Source organism: Dendrobates tinctorius, unplaced genomic scaffold (assembly GCF_039654945.1).
Source record: "Dendrobates tinctorius isolate UK_male_01 unplaced genomic scaffold, ASM3965494v1 ptg000064l, whole genome shotgun sequence".
NCBI classification, from domain to species: domain Eukaryota; kingdom Metazoa; phylum Chordata; class Amphibia; order Anura; family Dendrobatidae; genus Dendrobates; species Dendrobates tinctorius.
In genome coordinates this window covers 50,790,693-50,807,108 of record NW_027361732.1, presented here as the reverse complement: position 1 = coordinate 50,807,108, position 16,416 = coordinate 50,790,693, and the positions used below count along the sequence as shown (strand labels likewise).

The 16,416-nt window shown below is 47.2% G+C and overlaps 1 protein-coding gene across 1 annotated transcript in view; it reads right to left on the bottom strand.

Annotated features, from left to right (window-relative positions):
• Positions 1 to 11,586, bottom strand: part of LOC141094586 (torsin-1B-like) — an 82,354-nt gene extending 70,768 nt beyond the window's left edge. The window contains exons 1-2 of the mRNA XM_073580462.1: positions 11,416 to 11,586; positions 10,873 to 10,953 (exon numbers count right to left, since the gene is read on the bottom strand). Of these exons, the coding sequence (XP_073436563.1) occupies positions 10,873 to 10,953; positions 11,416 to 11,586 (252 nt within the window). The remainder of the gene's footprint in view (positions 1 to 10,872; positions 10,954 to 11,415) is intronic.
• Positions 11,587 to 16,416: the final 4,830 nt, after the last annotated feature.

Here is a 16,416-nt window from a genome sequence, read left to right as displayed (position 1 = left end):
CGAGGCCGGGACAGCAGGCCCCGAGTCTGACGCGACGTGACACCAGTGTAGTATAATGGGTATTTCTCTTTTTTAGAATGGTATTTGACTGTATTTGGTACAAATGTACAAATAGTGTTTAGTAGTAATAAATAGTGTGTAGTAATTTTGGGTCTTCAATACCAAGCCATTTTTTTTCAATGACAAATTCCAAAATCGATAACTTTCTTTCCCTATTGGACATACTTGTATAAGGGCTTGATCTTTGTATGCTATTAGCATTTGGTGTATATATATCCTATATGCTATTATTTAACATTCATTAATTTATTTTTGTGAAGGAGAAAAATCCCATGCATACGTTAGCTATTTTGCCACTATTTCTTTTATTTTTCTTTAGGCTGTTTACCATGCAGAAGAAGAGAAGTTAACCTTGCGTTATGGGTCAATACAAATGCATCAAAACCAAGTAAAAATAAATGTGTAAGGCCGGGGTCACACTAGAGAGGAATACAGATGAGTGAGAGGCGTTAAAAGCACGCATTACACACGGACCAATGATTCTCTATGGGTTTGCTCCCAACAGCCGTATATTTCTCGTCCGTACTCTACGGTCCGTGCCAATCGCAGCATGCTGCGATTGTCAGCGTACTACGCCCATAGTACGCCAATGCAAGTCTATGGGTGCGCAAAAAATCCGGATTACACACGGACCACACGTGTGACTTGCGAGAAATACGCAGGTCTTTTGGCAAGTGGCAGGAAATGGGCCAATCCATCATCAGGAAGCTTAGACATGCAAATGAGCTCAAAAAGCGCTCCAGACATACAGGAAGTACGCCTCCACGGAGTACAGCAACATGGCACCCTACCATAATCTCAATGTGGAGGTACTAATTGTTCTTGTGCATGATCGCCCGGAATTATGGGACCAATGGGATGCACCTTATGCCGACCGGGCAAGAAAGGAGCCTGCATGGAGGCGCATATGTCGCAAAATGTTCCCTGATTTTGGTGATCGGCCACGTGAGGAGCAGCAGCACATAAGTATGTGCACATAAATTATGTATGTCAAATTACCTGCCATCCCAAAAAAATGTTATAAGTAGGCCCCCCCACATCCTGTGCTTCTGATATTGGGCTCTTGTGTCTTGTAAATTATTTTTGGACACACTGTTTGACCCTGAGAGAATGTTACCCTGTCCCCAAGCTCCTCATAATGCCTAGCAAAAACAGTTTAAAGAGTTGCTAATTGCCACATGAGCTACTGTGACCCTGTGCATCTGGCCTGGTTGCAGCAATGCTATATGCCACCCTGGGTAGAACTCACACCCTAGTAGGCCACATGACTTTGATACTAGTTCAAAAACTTGTTTTAGGCAAATTGTAAGTTTTCATTCTTTTATGTCACATTGCAGTCGAAGATATGATGAGACGCTGGCACAGCATCTGTGACCAGTATCGCCGTGAGCGCCAGCAGCGGGCAAGAAGTGGTTCAGGAGCCCACACAAAGCGGAAATATGTTTATTTCGACCGCCTCTCGTTCCTCCCTCCAATTATGGATCTCAGACCGTAAATATAACAAAAACACCACATGACACAAATGCTTTATAGGGCCTGATCAAAAATGTCCTTTTTCTACATTTTATATTTAATCACAGAACTCACTCTAACATCACTGAAAGGGAGACAGTGTCTGAATCAGAGGCCTGTAGGTGGAGGGGTAGAGCTGTCTGGACCATCTTGTGAGCTTCCAAGGAGCCAGGCTCAAGTCACTTCTCCGGCTCGACCTGATCCTGCCCTAGAACCTGGGCCGCCACCAGAAACACCCCCACCAGGAACAGAGCCACAACAAGGACCGTCAGCTGCATCACCACCCGACATCCATGATGAACAAGGCAACAGCAGCAGCCCAACTGTTTGCCTAGAGGGCTCCCCCCAGCCTGCTGTGTCATCCAGGCGATGTAGACGAAGGTGCCATATCCCTGCCACTGATACCACGACCAATGTGGATACAGGGGCCCAAAATTCCCGCAACAGAGTTGCCACTGATGATGGGGAGGAGGAGTACTCACGCAGCCTTGCCCATTATCTACGTTCCCTTCCCCGTGAGGTGAGGCTACGTGCGCGAGGATCCATTCAGATCCTAATTGATGCAAGCACACCCCCCAATACCCCTTAAGAGCTGTTTGAGTTTCTGGAGAGGGGACATCTGTCACCCAGGATTCTCATGCATCTTAACCCACACCCCCAAGTGCTTGCTCAATCAGGGTCTGAGGATCCTCCTACACGTGGGCCTACACCCCCCCTTCCCAACATTGGCAACATCATTCCCAAATGTCAGGGTATAACCCAGCACACCAATATGGCCACTTGTTCCCAGCCAATGTTGGAGGCTGGTCCCAATCTGGTTGGGGACAACATGGCCATTTTGGTCATTTAGACTCACGGCCCTACCAGCCGCAACAGGATAGTCGTCACCAATATAGTGCCCAGTATCCACCTCAAGCCCATGAGCCGGCCCACTACCTCCATCATGGGCAAGAGTATGCCACCACACAGGCCGAGGGCCAAGGTGGCCACACTAGCCATCAGGCAACACAGGCTGGGCTGCTGCCTTCTCCACCCCCTACATACTACAATTTATAACTTTGTGCGTGTTTTTGTGGTTAAATGCTGTATTTTAACATTCGAAAAATTTGTTTGTGTTCTAAGGCCAATTCTGGCCATTTTACTAAATAACATAAGGCTTCACAAGGCCTTTAAAAAAAGGATACATAAAAAGTTTGCACTTTCAATTGTTGCTGTCTTTATCAATGATGCACTTACATCACAACATGCTGCCATATGCTTACACATTGATTTCTAAACAGAGAAAAGACATAAGGGGTTGTAATATATATAGTTTCCCAAAGGCCAAAAAGAAACATTTGCAACATAGACACAGAATGCTCTGGCCAAGAAGTTTCCCCCTCAGGTGACATAAAGTAATTTGTGAAAATATCAGGCACTTTGAGCCCAGAGAGCGTTCTACGTTGAGGGTTGATAGGTGGTCTCGCCCTACGTACATTGTCTGACCCATGCACAACACCAGCAGAGGAGGAACAATCATGTATCCTGGTGAAGTTATGGGCAACTCCACATGCTTTAATTACTTCATTTACATTTTGTTCACTCAGCTGAATGGCAGACTGGAGGACCCACCATTTTGGACAATGAATGCCAAAGGAACACTCCACCAGTCGCCGAGCACGTGATAGGCGCAAGTTACAAATTCAGTGCCGGTGGTCCAGGTTGCGCCGGGGATATGGCCTCATGACATTGGACGTTAACTGAAAAGCCTCATCTGCCACAAGGACATAAGGGACTGATTTTTGAGTGGATCCTGGTAGCTGGCGTGGTGGTGGTAGATCCAACTGGTTGTTGCGTAGCCGCCGCCCCATAATGAAAGTATTGAAGACTCTAGAGTCTCCCGTCCTTCCATAGGCCCCAATGTCAACAATTATAAACTTGTATTGAGAGTCGGCCAGAGCCAACAATACAACAGAAAATTATTGTTTCTAATTGAAGAATTGTGAGCCAGAGTTTGCCAGCTTACGCACCCGGATATGTTTGCCATCATGGGCCCCAATCCAATTAGGAAACTGGCATTCCTCCTCAAAGTCCCTTGATATCCTCAACCAGTCTTCCATCCTGGGCTGGGGCATGACGAGTTGATGTAGTGTTGACCATATTTGACTACATGTTGAATAGACTATGCCTTAAATGGTAGATCTTCCAATGAGAAAATCGTGGTGGAGGGTGGCAGAAGACATGCCAGTGGACAGGAAGCTGAAGAACAACAGAAATGGAACATTTTAGAATGCACAAATTAACCAAATACCAGGTACATACATACCAAACTTGTTAGTAATTCAGATCTAATAACACACATATATTTTGTCGCACAATGACTAAGTGATATTCAGTACATATTACACATAACTTTCTGGTGTGTAAGCTTAAACATATCTGGAATAAGATGAGGGCATTAAACTTAGTCCAAGATGCCAAAAATACATACTTTGGGCAACACATCATGAACATAGAGAATGTGGTTGTGTAGTACATACTGTAATGTGAGTAGAAGTCGCTCCTCTGCAGATATAGCTTTGCGCATCCTTGTGTCCTGAAAGGTTATCTCAGGACGCACTGTCTCCAAGAGTAGATCAAATGTTGCAAGGCTAATGCGACAGTATTGGTAGAATTTTTCAGGATGCTCCCACAGAGAAGAATAAAGGCGGTGAAAATGACCTCTTGTGAGTCGTTGCCTCAAAAGTGGATGGACCCACATGCATCTCCTCCTCCGCGGATCCACTATCCGTGGGTATGGTTGACCAAAACGGCGTGACAAAAGCCAGTTGAAGAGAACCTGCTCAGTTGTGTTGAAAGTCAGACTCTCTGCCATGTTGCACATACAACAGCAACACACCTAGTCAAGGCAAGGTCACAAATGGGCAGAATGGAGGCAGCTACCTGTTCCTGAGCCAATAAATAGGGTGCAGGCTAATGATTTAAATAGTTAGCAGGCCTCAAAACCGTTAAATGTCCATTTTGCAAGCCTGCGAGAAAATCTCGCCATACGGATGCGATACGGATTACATACGGATGCTGACAAGCGCAAAATACGCGACCGACCACACCTTGCTTACGGATGATATACGGAGCACTATTTAGGGGTCATTCATCCGTATTACGCATGTAAAATATGGACCTTATTTTGCGTCGGTTAGTGTGACCCCGGCCTAAGGGTAATTATTTGGAAAAAATATCATTTTTGTTTTGCATGACTTTTTACATTTTAGGCTGACATAGCCCGATGTATTTTCTAGGATTAGTTGCAGTCTTTACTAAGGGGCATGGCTCATAATTATGCAGAACAGCCTGAAAACAAGCTCTCTGGTAAAGACCATGAAAATTAGGGCTACTTTAACGGTCCAGATCTCTTGAACCATATGGCAGATTAAAACAAAAAAATGGAATACTTAGTGAAGTAATAGGAATGAAATAACATAAAAAGTGACAACTTTTAATTTGTGACAGGCACTTCCTAAAATCTTCCTAATAAATTAATTAAAATAAATATATATATATATATATATATATATATATATATTATTTATTATACATGCTCACTTTTACCAACCCATAGAGTAAATACTGAATACTATTCTTTTTCAAGTACGGTATGTCTCCATTCCAGTATCATCTGTGAATTTGCATATACTGTACATATGTACGCCTGATATCTACCCATAGTATTTCTTGCAATAGCTTGTTGATGAAAATCATTTTACAATATTTCCACAACTAATTCTGGAAAATTATGTTTTTAGTACCATAGTTTTTAGAGTTGCTTCTGGTGAACAGAATCAAATCTTTGCATGTCAGATATCTAATAACACATACAGTACACATATGGCTATTGTCATGATCCATGCGGGATCAGGACAGATAAAAGCACCGGTAACCTTTTTTTTTTCTCAAGCTGTGCTTAGGGAGGTTTTTGCCCCCGGTGGCCATTTGGATTATTGCACTGTGGTGTCTTTTGTTCTAAATTTGCCCCCCGGTGGTGGTGAGCATCATTGCACTCTGTTTCTTTAGTTAAGTGCACATTTATAATGCAGGTGTCATTGCTGGCTCTGCTATAAAAGAGTCACAGGTGTTGCAATCAGAGTTGGTGATAGTATTCATTTCAAACCATCCCTGGTGGAGGAAGGAGCTGGAGAGAGCTCCTTGCAGCTCGGTCAGAGCCCTTGTGTGGAAGGAGTCATAGGGGATTTCCTTGTAGCTCTGACAGAGCTTGGTGGCAGCATTTCAGGAGGAGAGCTGCATTCTGGTGGTTGACTCTGTTGCCAGGAGCAAGTGCACAGAGTAAAGCTAAGTGGTGTTCCCCTGTTTGTGTTTTTCCTTCGTGTGTATTAGTACAGCTGTGGGGCCAGTGCCTGTGCCACCTAGCTCCATAGCAAGGGATAGGTGTAGGGTGTGCTAGGGCAACAGGTATCCTGAGCGGCGCCCGGTGCGGAACCGGCATAGGGAACGTTAGGAGCGTTAGGGACACTGACTCAGGGGAGTGCAGGAGGTCTCCACGTCCCCTTTCCCTATCGCAGGGCCCACCGCTGTAACTGTGTTCCCTCCCCCTTGTCTTGTTGTTTACAGTTACCGGCCTGCGGGTCGTGTCACACAGGACGGGTCCAAGTGACAGCTGTGACACACAGCTGATTTTACAATAATCTTCATCTTTGAGCCAAACCCCATTTAGGTGTCACGACACAGCTGTTGTTTGACCCGGGACCAGGGGCTCCTTCCCTGTTCCTAACACTAGGGGGCACCCTAGCTCGCCCTGCTCCCTGGGATACTTCAGATGGCAAAGATGCCGGGAACTCTGCCCTTGCCTTATCTCCTAAGTTAGTCCTCTGTCTGTTCTCTTCCCCCACCCAGGGAAAAGGGGGCGCTACTGTGCACCGTAGTACACCAACCCGACAAACAAGGCAACACTGATAAGTTTACCAGGAAACTCCAGGCATACAAAATTTTCACTCACATATAACAGAGGAATATCAGTCCAAAGAAGGAAAGAAAACATCCGGCAGTCCCTGGGAATGAAATACCCGCAAAGCTGCTTGTAACCGCTATCAGTGTAACACCTGTAACCCTTTTCTGAACGGGTGCTCTATCAATATGAAGAAAAAACATGGAATGTCATAGTAAAAAAAGACAGCAGGATGGCACTCACTGTTCTCTTGGAATGATTCACTTTATTTCATATCGACAAAGCATAGGCAATGACATGGGAGAAATGTAAAAAGACGGACAACAGCCGTTTTGTGCACAATGCACTTCAACAGGACGTGCATTGTGCACGAAACGGCTGTTGTCAGTCTTTTTACATTTCTCCCGTGCCGGTGCCTATGCTTTGTCGATATGAAATAAAGTGAATCATTCCAAGAGAACGGTGAGTGCCATCCTGCTGTCTCTTTTACTATAACAGAGGAATGTACCGGGGTGTGAAGGTAGGGGAATAAACCAAAATAGACAATGATAAGGAATTACCACACATACAAACCAAGCAACAGTCACTAATAACTCCTCCAATTCTCCTTCTCATGCCAACTCCTCTCCCACCGTTAGCCATGCAGAAAATGCTAGCTCTGACAAGGATTAGTAACAGAGCCCAAATTATAAAGGGAAAAGGAGTGGCTAACCGAGCTCAGCTGTGAGCACAGGAATTTCCAACATGGCCGATTAACCCGTGTTCTGCCAGAAGAAATAAGCACATTTAAAATTACGGAGAAGTGCTTCTTCTCAGCGCAGAAGTAGGAGCAATCAGATGCTGCAGTCTTCTTGCTCCATACTGTCATGGTGACCCCGTGACATTAGGATTATGATGTTAAAATAAGTGACTCTAGAAAGCAGAATTATGATCTCAGCCAGGTTTGCATGACTCTGAAACGCTGCTGTGTTTCACAGAAAAACATGCATTAATAGCTGACAGGGACTGAGCCATGCTGTTGACTAGTCGCACAAGTGGGTCCCGGCGGTTTCTCTCTGCCTGCTGCCCTTGAGTAAAGGCCCCGTCACACTAAGCAACTTACCAGCGATCCCGACACCGATATCAAGATGTCTGGATCGCTAGTAAGTCGCTATGTGATCGCTGGTGAGCTGTCACACAGACAGCTTCACCAGCGATCAGCACAGCGATGCCGAGCGCCCGGCATCGCTTGCTATCGCTGTAAAAAATAGAATCAAAATAAAAAATATAGTTATTCTCACCTTCCGACGTCGCGTTCAGCCATCCTGCCTCTCTCCACGCTCCGGTCCCAGTGATCCTTTGCACGAATGACCGCGAGATGTCACGGTCTCGAGGGATAACAAAGTCTCGCGGTCATTCCTGCAAAGGATCACTGGGACCGGAGCGTGGAGAGAGGCAGGATGGCTGAACAGGACGTCGGAAGGTGAGAATAACTATATTTTTTTTATTATTTTTTACACCTGATCGCTGGTCTCCCGCTGTCACACACAGCGATGCGTGCTGGCCAGCGGGAGACCAGCGACCAAAGAAATGTCCAGAGGTTTCTTCCAGCGATCAGCGATACCGGCAGGGGGGCCGCACGCTGATCGCTGTCACACACAGCGATCTCGCTGGTGAGATCGCTGTTACGTCACAAAACTTGTGACTCAGCAGCAATCTCGCTACCGAGATCGCTTAGTGAGACGGGGCCTTAACATGTCTCTGCTTACATACACGTATAGGCAGAGATCTGTCAATCCATGGCAGTGGGTGGGGAGAAGCTGCCAGGGACCCACCTAGCTGACAAGTATCATGTGCAGCTCGGCCCCCCAGTGGTTATAAATGTATTTCTCTGAAACGTGGCAGTCACACATACCTTCCTGAGTTCATACAGCCAGTGCCTGATACATGCTGCCCACAAATTGGGCAGAATGTACAGTGGTACGGAAAGTATTCAGACCCCTTTAAATTTTTCACTCTTTGTTTCATTGCAGCCATTTGGTAAATTCAAAAAGTTCATTTTTTTTCTCATAAATCTACACTATGAGCACAGTGGCCTTCATAAAGAAGTTTGGGACCACCAGAAGTCTTCCTAGACTTGGCTATCCATCCAGCCAAACTGAGCAATCATGGGAGAAGAGCCTTGGTGAGAAAGGTAAAGAAGAACCCCAAGATCACTGTGGCTGAGCTCCACAAATGAATTAAGGAGATGGGAGAAAGTTCCACAAAGTCAACTATCACTGCTGCCTTCCACCAGTCGGGCTTTTATGGCAGAGTGGCCCGTCGGAACCCTCTCCTCAGTGCCAGACATATGAAAGCCCGCATAGACTTTGCTTAAAAAAAAACACATGAAGGACTCCCAGACTATAAGAAATAAAATTCTCTGGTCTGATGAGATGAAGATAGAATTTTTTGGTGATAATTCTAAGCGGTATGTGTGGAGAAAACCAAGCACTGCTCATCACCTGCCCAATACAGTCCTAACAGTGAAACATGGTGGTAGCAGTGTCATGCTATGGGGGTGTTTTTCAGCTACAGGGACAGGATGACTGGTTGCAATTGAAGGAAACATGAATGTGGCCAAGTACAGAGATATCCTGGATGAAAACTTCTTCCAGAGTGCTCTGGACCTCAGACTTGGCCGAAGGTTCACTTTCCAACAAGACAATGACCCTAAGCACACAGCTAAAATAACAAAGGAGTGGCTTTGGAACAACTCTGTGACCATTCTTGACTGGCTCAGCCAGAACCCAGACCTAAACCCAATTGAGCATCTCTGGAGAGACGTAAAAATGGCTGTCCACTAACGTTCACCATTCAGCCTGATGGAACTGGAAAGGATCTGCAAGGAAGAATGGCAGTGGAACCCCAATCCCGGTGTGAAAAACTTGTTGCATCATTCCCAAGAAGACTCATGGCTGTACTAGCTCAAAAGGGTGCTTCTACTCAATACTGAGCAAAGGATCAGAATACTTATGACAATGTGATATTTCAGTTTTTCTTTTTTTTTTAACAAATTTGCAAAAATTTCTACATTTCTGTTTTTTTCCAGTCAAGATGGGATGTAGCATGTACATTCATGAGAAAAAAATTAACTTTTTTGAATTTACCAAATAGCTGCAATGAAACAAAGAGTGACAAATTTAAAGGGGTCTGAATACTTTCTGTACCCACTGTATAAGCTGTCAGGTTCACTTTAAAAAACAAATCAATCATAATTCCGTAGTCCGTCACTTAAGAATTAATATGACGTAGGTTTTTTTTTTTATGTGTATGTTGAATTGTGGCGGATGTTTAGTTAATTGCTGGTAATACATTACCCAATGGTAGGAGAAATGCTTATGAGAAAGTGAGGAAAAGTATAATGCTGGCAAGAGGTTAATAAAGGAAAACCACCCATTCAAAAAGAATGGCTAGCAGACCACAAAACATGAGAACTGTGATAGTTTATTGTGATAGATAGATCAGGTAGGGAAGAAACGTGAGATGGAGGAAAGATAGTGAGTTTAGTTTTGTCCACATTGAGCTTGAGGATGCGAGAGCAGAAGAAGGAAGGTATTGCTGATAGACACTCCGGGATTCTGGACAGCAGAGAGGTTATGCCTGGGTCAGAGAGGTAGATCTGAGTGTCATCAGTGTATAGGTGGTACTGGGAGTCATGGGACTTTATAAGTTGTCCCACGCCAACAGTATAGATGGAAAAGAATAGTGGTCTTAGGACACAGCCTTGATGGACAGCAACAGACAGACTTAGCATTGTAGTTTAGATATAAGAAGAATGAGTTAGAATGGGGTAAGATATGCCACCAATGGGTAACTGATTCACTCTCTTACAGAATAATTAACTACTGATAAAATGTTTACTTTTCTTTCTTCAAGTGTAAAAACGAGTAAGGTTCGTTGTATGCAGTGAAGAGTTGGAGGCAGAGAAGGGGATAGCAAGATTTACTGAACAAGCAATCAACAAGTAATACTCCACTCCGAGAGGCAAGAATAGTATGGCAGCGGCGGGAATTGCACACAAACACAATGCTCAAGAATAAGATAGACAAAAGCAAGGTAACTTATCGCTTGTGGTTCTTGCAGGGGAAAGGTTGGAAAATCTCTCAACAGCGACGCAAATCCTGGACAAAGTCTCTAACTCGACTACAGAGGAACGAGAAGCACTGTCTCCCGATGGTGCTGATGGATTCAGTCCTGCTTGGCTTGAGTGCGCTGGAACGTGGAAAAAGTCCCTGATGTGGATTCCTCAGGAATGGCGCCGAACACAAGCCGTGGGCACGCTCACAGTCTGCGGCAGTGGGCGGTCCTTTGGGGTAGTCTCAAGGCAGCTTATCCGTTACCACAGACAGGACAGGGCTGTCCAGAAGAACGGGGTCAAATGATAACTCAATAGTGTCAAAGTCAATCTTATAGTCAGCATGCTGAGGGATGAGCGGCATGGAGTTATAAGCCGAAGTAGCTGAGAGGGAGTCAACCTTCTCCTGCCGCTTTCCAGCCAAGTCTGCCCCGCTCCCGTGCTCAGTCCTTCTTATATACCCCACGCCCCCTGCTGTCCAGCGGGAAGTTCCTTCCCTCCCAGAAGAATCCTTCTCGGCAAGAGTGGTGACAGTCCCGATAGTTCCGGCCTTAAGGGCACCGAAAACCGCTGACTCTGCCTCAGCTCATCTTCTTACAGCCCCCCTCTCTTTTCACTCGCCATTCCACGGGCAAGGCATCTTGAGTATTGATAGAGTTTTTTGACTGTTTTAGCGGTTTGCCGCCAAATAAAATGATCCTGATTGTACCGATTGGGGGGTTGTCCAGCCATTGTGAGTTAGGAGTGACATAGATTGGAAGGAATAGCGGAGGCTTCCAGCGGAGGGCAAAGTTGAATCTGGACCTACTGTGACGTTTTCTTCCGAGGTCTCAGGGCCCAGATCTAAAGAAGAATTTTCATATGGCTGTTTGACACTTTCTTCCTCTTCATCCTTGATGGCCACGGGAGGCACCTCTTCAGGAACCTCAAAGGTTTCTTCCCTTTGTATAGGGTCCTCGGAGAGGCATGGCCGGAGCATACTCCTGTGGCCCACTCTGGTCGGCGCATTCTCTTTCCCTTCTGGATAAATCTCGTATACAGGCCTTTCCTTCCTCACCCGACGCTTCACTCTGTATGGCCTACTCTCCCACTGATTTTCCAGTTTGTCACGAGGACGTTTTCCCGCACCAACACTCGATCACCAACCTGAAGATCTATCCCCCACAGAGGAAGCTGCTCAGGGTGCTCCAGTTCCCGAAGCTGTGTCTGAACCAAACGATGTAAGGTCTGTAGACGGTGGCAATGTTCTCGGACCCAGGTAGACACCCCATCCATGGGGAGTCTTCCCCTGGATCCAGCTCCAGTTTCGTGACTTCTTTTCCTGTTCGGCCGAACAGCAAAGATTAAGGTGTGTAACCGGTGGTTTGATAGACTCGATTGTTGTAGATCCACACGAGCTCAGAGACATACTCTGGCCACCTAGCCTTCCTATCGTCCTCCAGGGTTCTCAGCATCTGGATTAGAGTATGGTTAAATCACTCACAGGCCCCATTTCCCTGAGGATTGTACAGTGTGGTGTGTGTGACCTGTCGAACTGATAGATCAGCTGTTGTTCATCCTTTACTTTTCCAGAGAAACAAGCTCCTTGATCCGAATGGATCTGCTGTGGGCATCCATACACCTGAATGAAATTGTTACAGATGGCATACGCAGCAGACTCAGCCGTCTGGTCCCGGGTGGGCATCACTATCTCAAACTTTGTGAAATGATCTACCATCACTAAACAGTGGTCGAATCCTTGGTGGGCTGGCCTGATAGTCAGATAGTCGATGGTTAACATTTCCAGGGGAGCTGAAGTTACTATCATCTGAGCAGGAGCTCTATGTTCCGGGGACTTGGCCAACTCACAGGCCCGACAGAGTCTACAAGCTTCCTCGACCGCTGCTCTTAGTCATGGGTGTTAAACGAACTGTTGTAGCCACTGGAAAATTTTTTCAAGACCGAAGTGAGCCCCTTTTTCGTGAGCTTCGGTGGCAACGGCAGACAGCATCGTCTCTGGAATCACTACCTGCCAGGAGCTCCAAGTTCCCTCAGTAGTTGAACCTTCCGATATAACAGAACGTTTCTCATCTGGAGGCGCTCACATTGTCTGAGTATCTTCAATGCTTCTGGAGTCAGAGTACTCCTCTGTTCCGGATTAGGCAGCTTCCTCAGTGTCACCCAGTGTCTGAACAGAGCAAGTTTACGATCTTCCTGCTGCAATCGAACCCACTCATCCCGAGATCTTCCCAACACTCCTTCAAAATGGAGGCTCTGTATTTGGTCCAGCATGGCGGCCACCGTCCCAGCGGTCCTTCGGAACAGAGGAACTTCCTCTTTCTCTAGCATCTCATCTTTACTCTTTCCTGGAGGTGCATGCCTTGTTCTGGATAGGGCGTCAACGTGAGTGTTCTCCGCCCCCCTTTTATAGGTGATTCTGTACTGGAACATCACCAGCCAGGCCACCCAGCATTGTTCCAAGGCCCCTAGCTTGGCACTCTCCAGATGCACTAACGGGACGCACCAGCATCTCCGAGCCGGACAGGTATTCTGCGAATCTCTCCGTCATGGACCACACCAATGCCAGCAACTCCAGCTTGAAGGAACTGTAGTTATCCGGGTTGCGTTCAGAGTCATGAAGGGACCGGCTAGCATAGGCGATGACCCTTTCTCTTCTGTCCTGCACCTGCAACAACACAGCCCCAAGTCCGTGCAAGCTGCCATCAGTGTGGAGAATGAACAGTATAATAATAATAATAATAATAATCTTTATTTATATAGCGCCAACATATTCCGCAGCGCTTTACAGTTTAACAGTTTCAAAACACAAGTCATAAGTAACAACGCTAACAATACAATAATTAAAGCAAAATAAGACGAAATAAGACGACCCTGCTCGTGAGAGCGTACAATCTACAATGAGGTGAGGGAGATACAGAGTACAGGTGTGTATTTACAATGGTGTATTTACAATGAAGGTCCAGCCATCTTGCAGGAGTGAAGGATGGATGGAGATAGTGAATGGGCTACGCACGCACACTTACACAGAGAATGACTTTGATTAGTGAATGTGATAGGCCGCTCTGAACAGGTGTGTTTTGAGGGAGCGCCTAAAACTATGCAAATTGTGGATAGTCCTGATTTCTTGGGGTAGAGCATTCCAGAGGACAGTATAGAGAAGTCCGCATAAGCCAGTACCGGAGCAGCGATCAGCGCCTTCTTTAAGTCTCAAAACGCCTTCTCTTGTCTCTCCTCCCAACGGATGGATCAACCCTTGGCATTTGGAGGTACTCCTTTTAAGAGTTTGAGTAAAGTTTGCATCACCCGGGCAACATTCTTCACGAAGCGACGGTAGTACCTCGTCAATCTCAGGAACGCCCGAACGTCCTTTACATTCTCTGGAGTCGGCCAGTTTCTAATCACCGCGATTTTCTCCTGTGATGGCTTCACTCCCTTGGCAGAAATGACATGACCAAGGTACTCGATCTGAGTCCGGAACAAGTGACATTTTTGGGGTTTCACTTTTAGCCCATACTTCTGTAAATGGCTCAACACTTGCTCCAGTCTCCGTAGATGATCTTCAAATGAGGCAGCATATACGATGATGTCATCCAGATAGATGAGAGTGGCCTCAAAGTTCAAATCACCTAGACACCTCTCCATCAGTCATTGGAAAGTACCAGGGGGCATTAGCCAGGCCGAATGGCATTCTGTTGAATTCAAAGAGGCCCATGGGAAGTATAATGGCCATTTTCGCCTGATCCTTTTCTGACATGGGCACTTACCAATAGCCGTTGGCGAGATCCAGCGCTGAGAAGAATTTGGCCTTTCCCAAGGCAGACAGAGATTCCTCAATCCGGGGCAGAGGGTATGAATTCCATTCAGTACAGGAGGCATTAAGTTTGCGGTAGTCTACACAGAACCTCAACGACCCGTCCTTCTTCCACACCCGCACAATAGGAGCTGCCCACAGACTTTGGCTTTCCTTAATGACACCCGCCTGTAGCATTTGACCAAGCATTTCTCTCACTTCCTGATATACCTGGGGGGAAATCTGCCGGTAGCACTCTCGAATGGGTGCTCTATCTCCCGTTGGTATCTCGTGAGTGATCGCCATGGTGCAGCCGAAGTCATCTTCATGATTCGCAAAAAACATACTGATATCGCCCCAGTAACGCTTCTACTTGGTGCACTTGGGTGGGTGTGAGTTCGGACAGTTCAGCACGCATCTGTTCCAAGGTGCGCCGACCCTCTTGGATATATTGAGGTTTGGCTGCCGGAGAGGTTTTCACCGATCACGGGTCTTCCAGATTCACCACCAACTGTATGGCCTGGGGTGGTATGACCTCTTCAGGCATGCCCACTACCGGCGCGACTTCACCCCTATCTGGGATGACAATCTCCTGGTATGTCAGATTCACGCAGCGTACCAGCACCATCTCTTCTCATACCACAGCCAGCGTTCGGGCCACCAAGAGTCCTGCAGGCAGTTGTTCCACTACCAGAGGTTCCAATTGGACTTCCACCCCCTCCAGCGGGGCATGTGCTTGGACGGGCAGGGATAATACGGTCTGTCCTGGTGGTAAGGTGAGTTGAGTGGAGGCCGGCACAATCACTTTCCCCTTGGCTAGAGACTTCCTGCACCTGGGCTGTACGAATCAACTGTTGGAACGGCTCATCACTAGGCAGTTTTCCGAATTCTTTCAGGATGTTCATCCCCAGCGTAACGATATGACCGTGGCCAGTCTCTCCCTGGGTCAGTGTCACACCCCCTACCGGCGCCGTCACCTACTTGCGCAGCCCCAGACGCACCTCCCGCCGCGCTCCCACTCCACGGCGCGTCCCCGCTCCCGACATCCGGCCTCCTAGACGTCGGTCCTGCGCGCATGCGTCCGACGTTCCACCCGACGCTCAGACTGATGGGACCTCTGACGCGGTGGCTCCGCCCCCATCATGGCGGCGCCCACCGGCTATATCTTCCCGGCGTCTCCCTAGGTAACACGCCTGTTAATCTCATGCGGTGTCGCTGTCCGTTCGGCCAGCGTTCGCCCATTCTTCAGGCCCTGTCCTGCTTCTGTGTATTCTCTGCCGGTTCTACCGCTAGCAGCCTCTGTGTCCTCCCCCATTGCTCTCCCTGTGTCCCTGTCTTTCCGGCTCTTGTGTCTCTCTCTCCCTGCTCCCATCTTGGGTAGGCTCTCTGTGTGTCTCTTGCTTATTAGAGTCTTGGTTTGTTCTTCCTGAGCTCCGTGTCTTATATGTTATCATATATCTCCCTCTCTTGCAGCCTCCAGTCTCCGCCTGACCCGGGTACTCCCTGTCTTTTAGTTCCGCAGTCTCTGTTACCTCCCTCTGTTGTTGCATCTCAGATTCTCTGCCTCTGCCTCCCTGGTGCCTACCCAGTCGTCCCTTTGGCTCCGGCTGTCATGGTTTCATCCCTTGTGGGCCTGCCCCTAACACTCCCTGTATAGGGGGTGGTTCCACCTGGCCAGCTCGCCCGCAGGGGCTCTAGAGCCGTGACCCAGAGGGTCCACTCCGGGTTGTACTAGTCTCCTTACCTCTCCATAGCACAACCGTAACAGATTAACAGGCCATGGACCCCGCTGGAGTCTCGACTACGCAAAAGGAGTTAGTTTTTTACGGGAAAACCAAACGCGCATTATGTCCTTCATGAAATCTATGGACGCACGCCTCTACGCCCTCCAGTCGTCTGACCCTAGTAATGCGGCACAGCTAGCCAGCTTACAACAGGAGCTGGCGCAGCAGCGTGATGCTCAGACTCATATTCTCAGCTACATGGCTTCGGTTGATAGTCGGTTAATTTCATTACAAG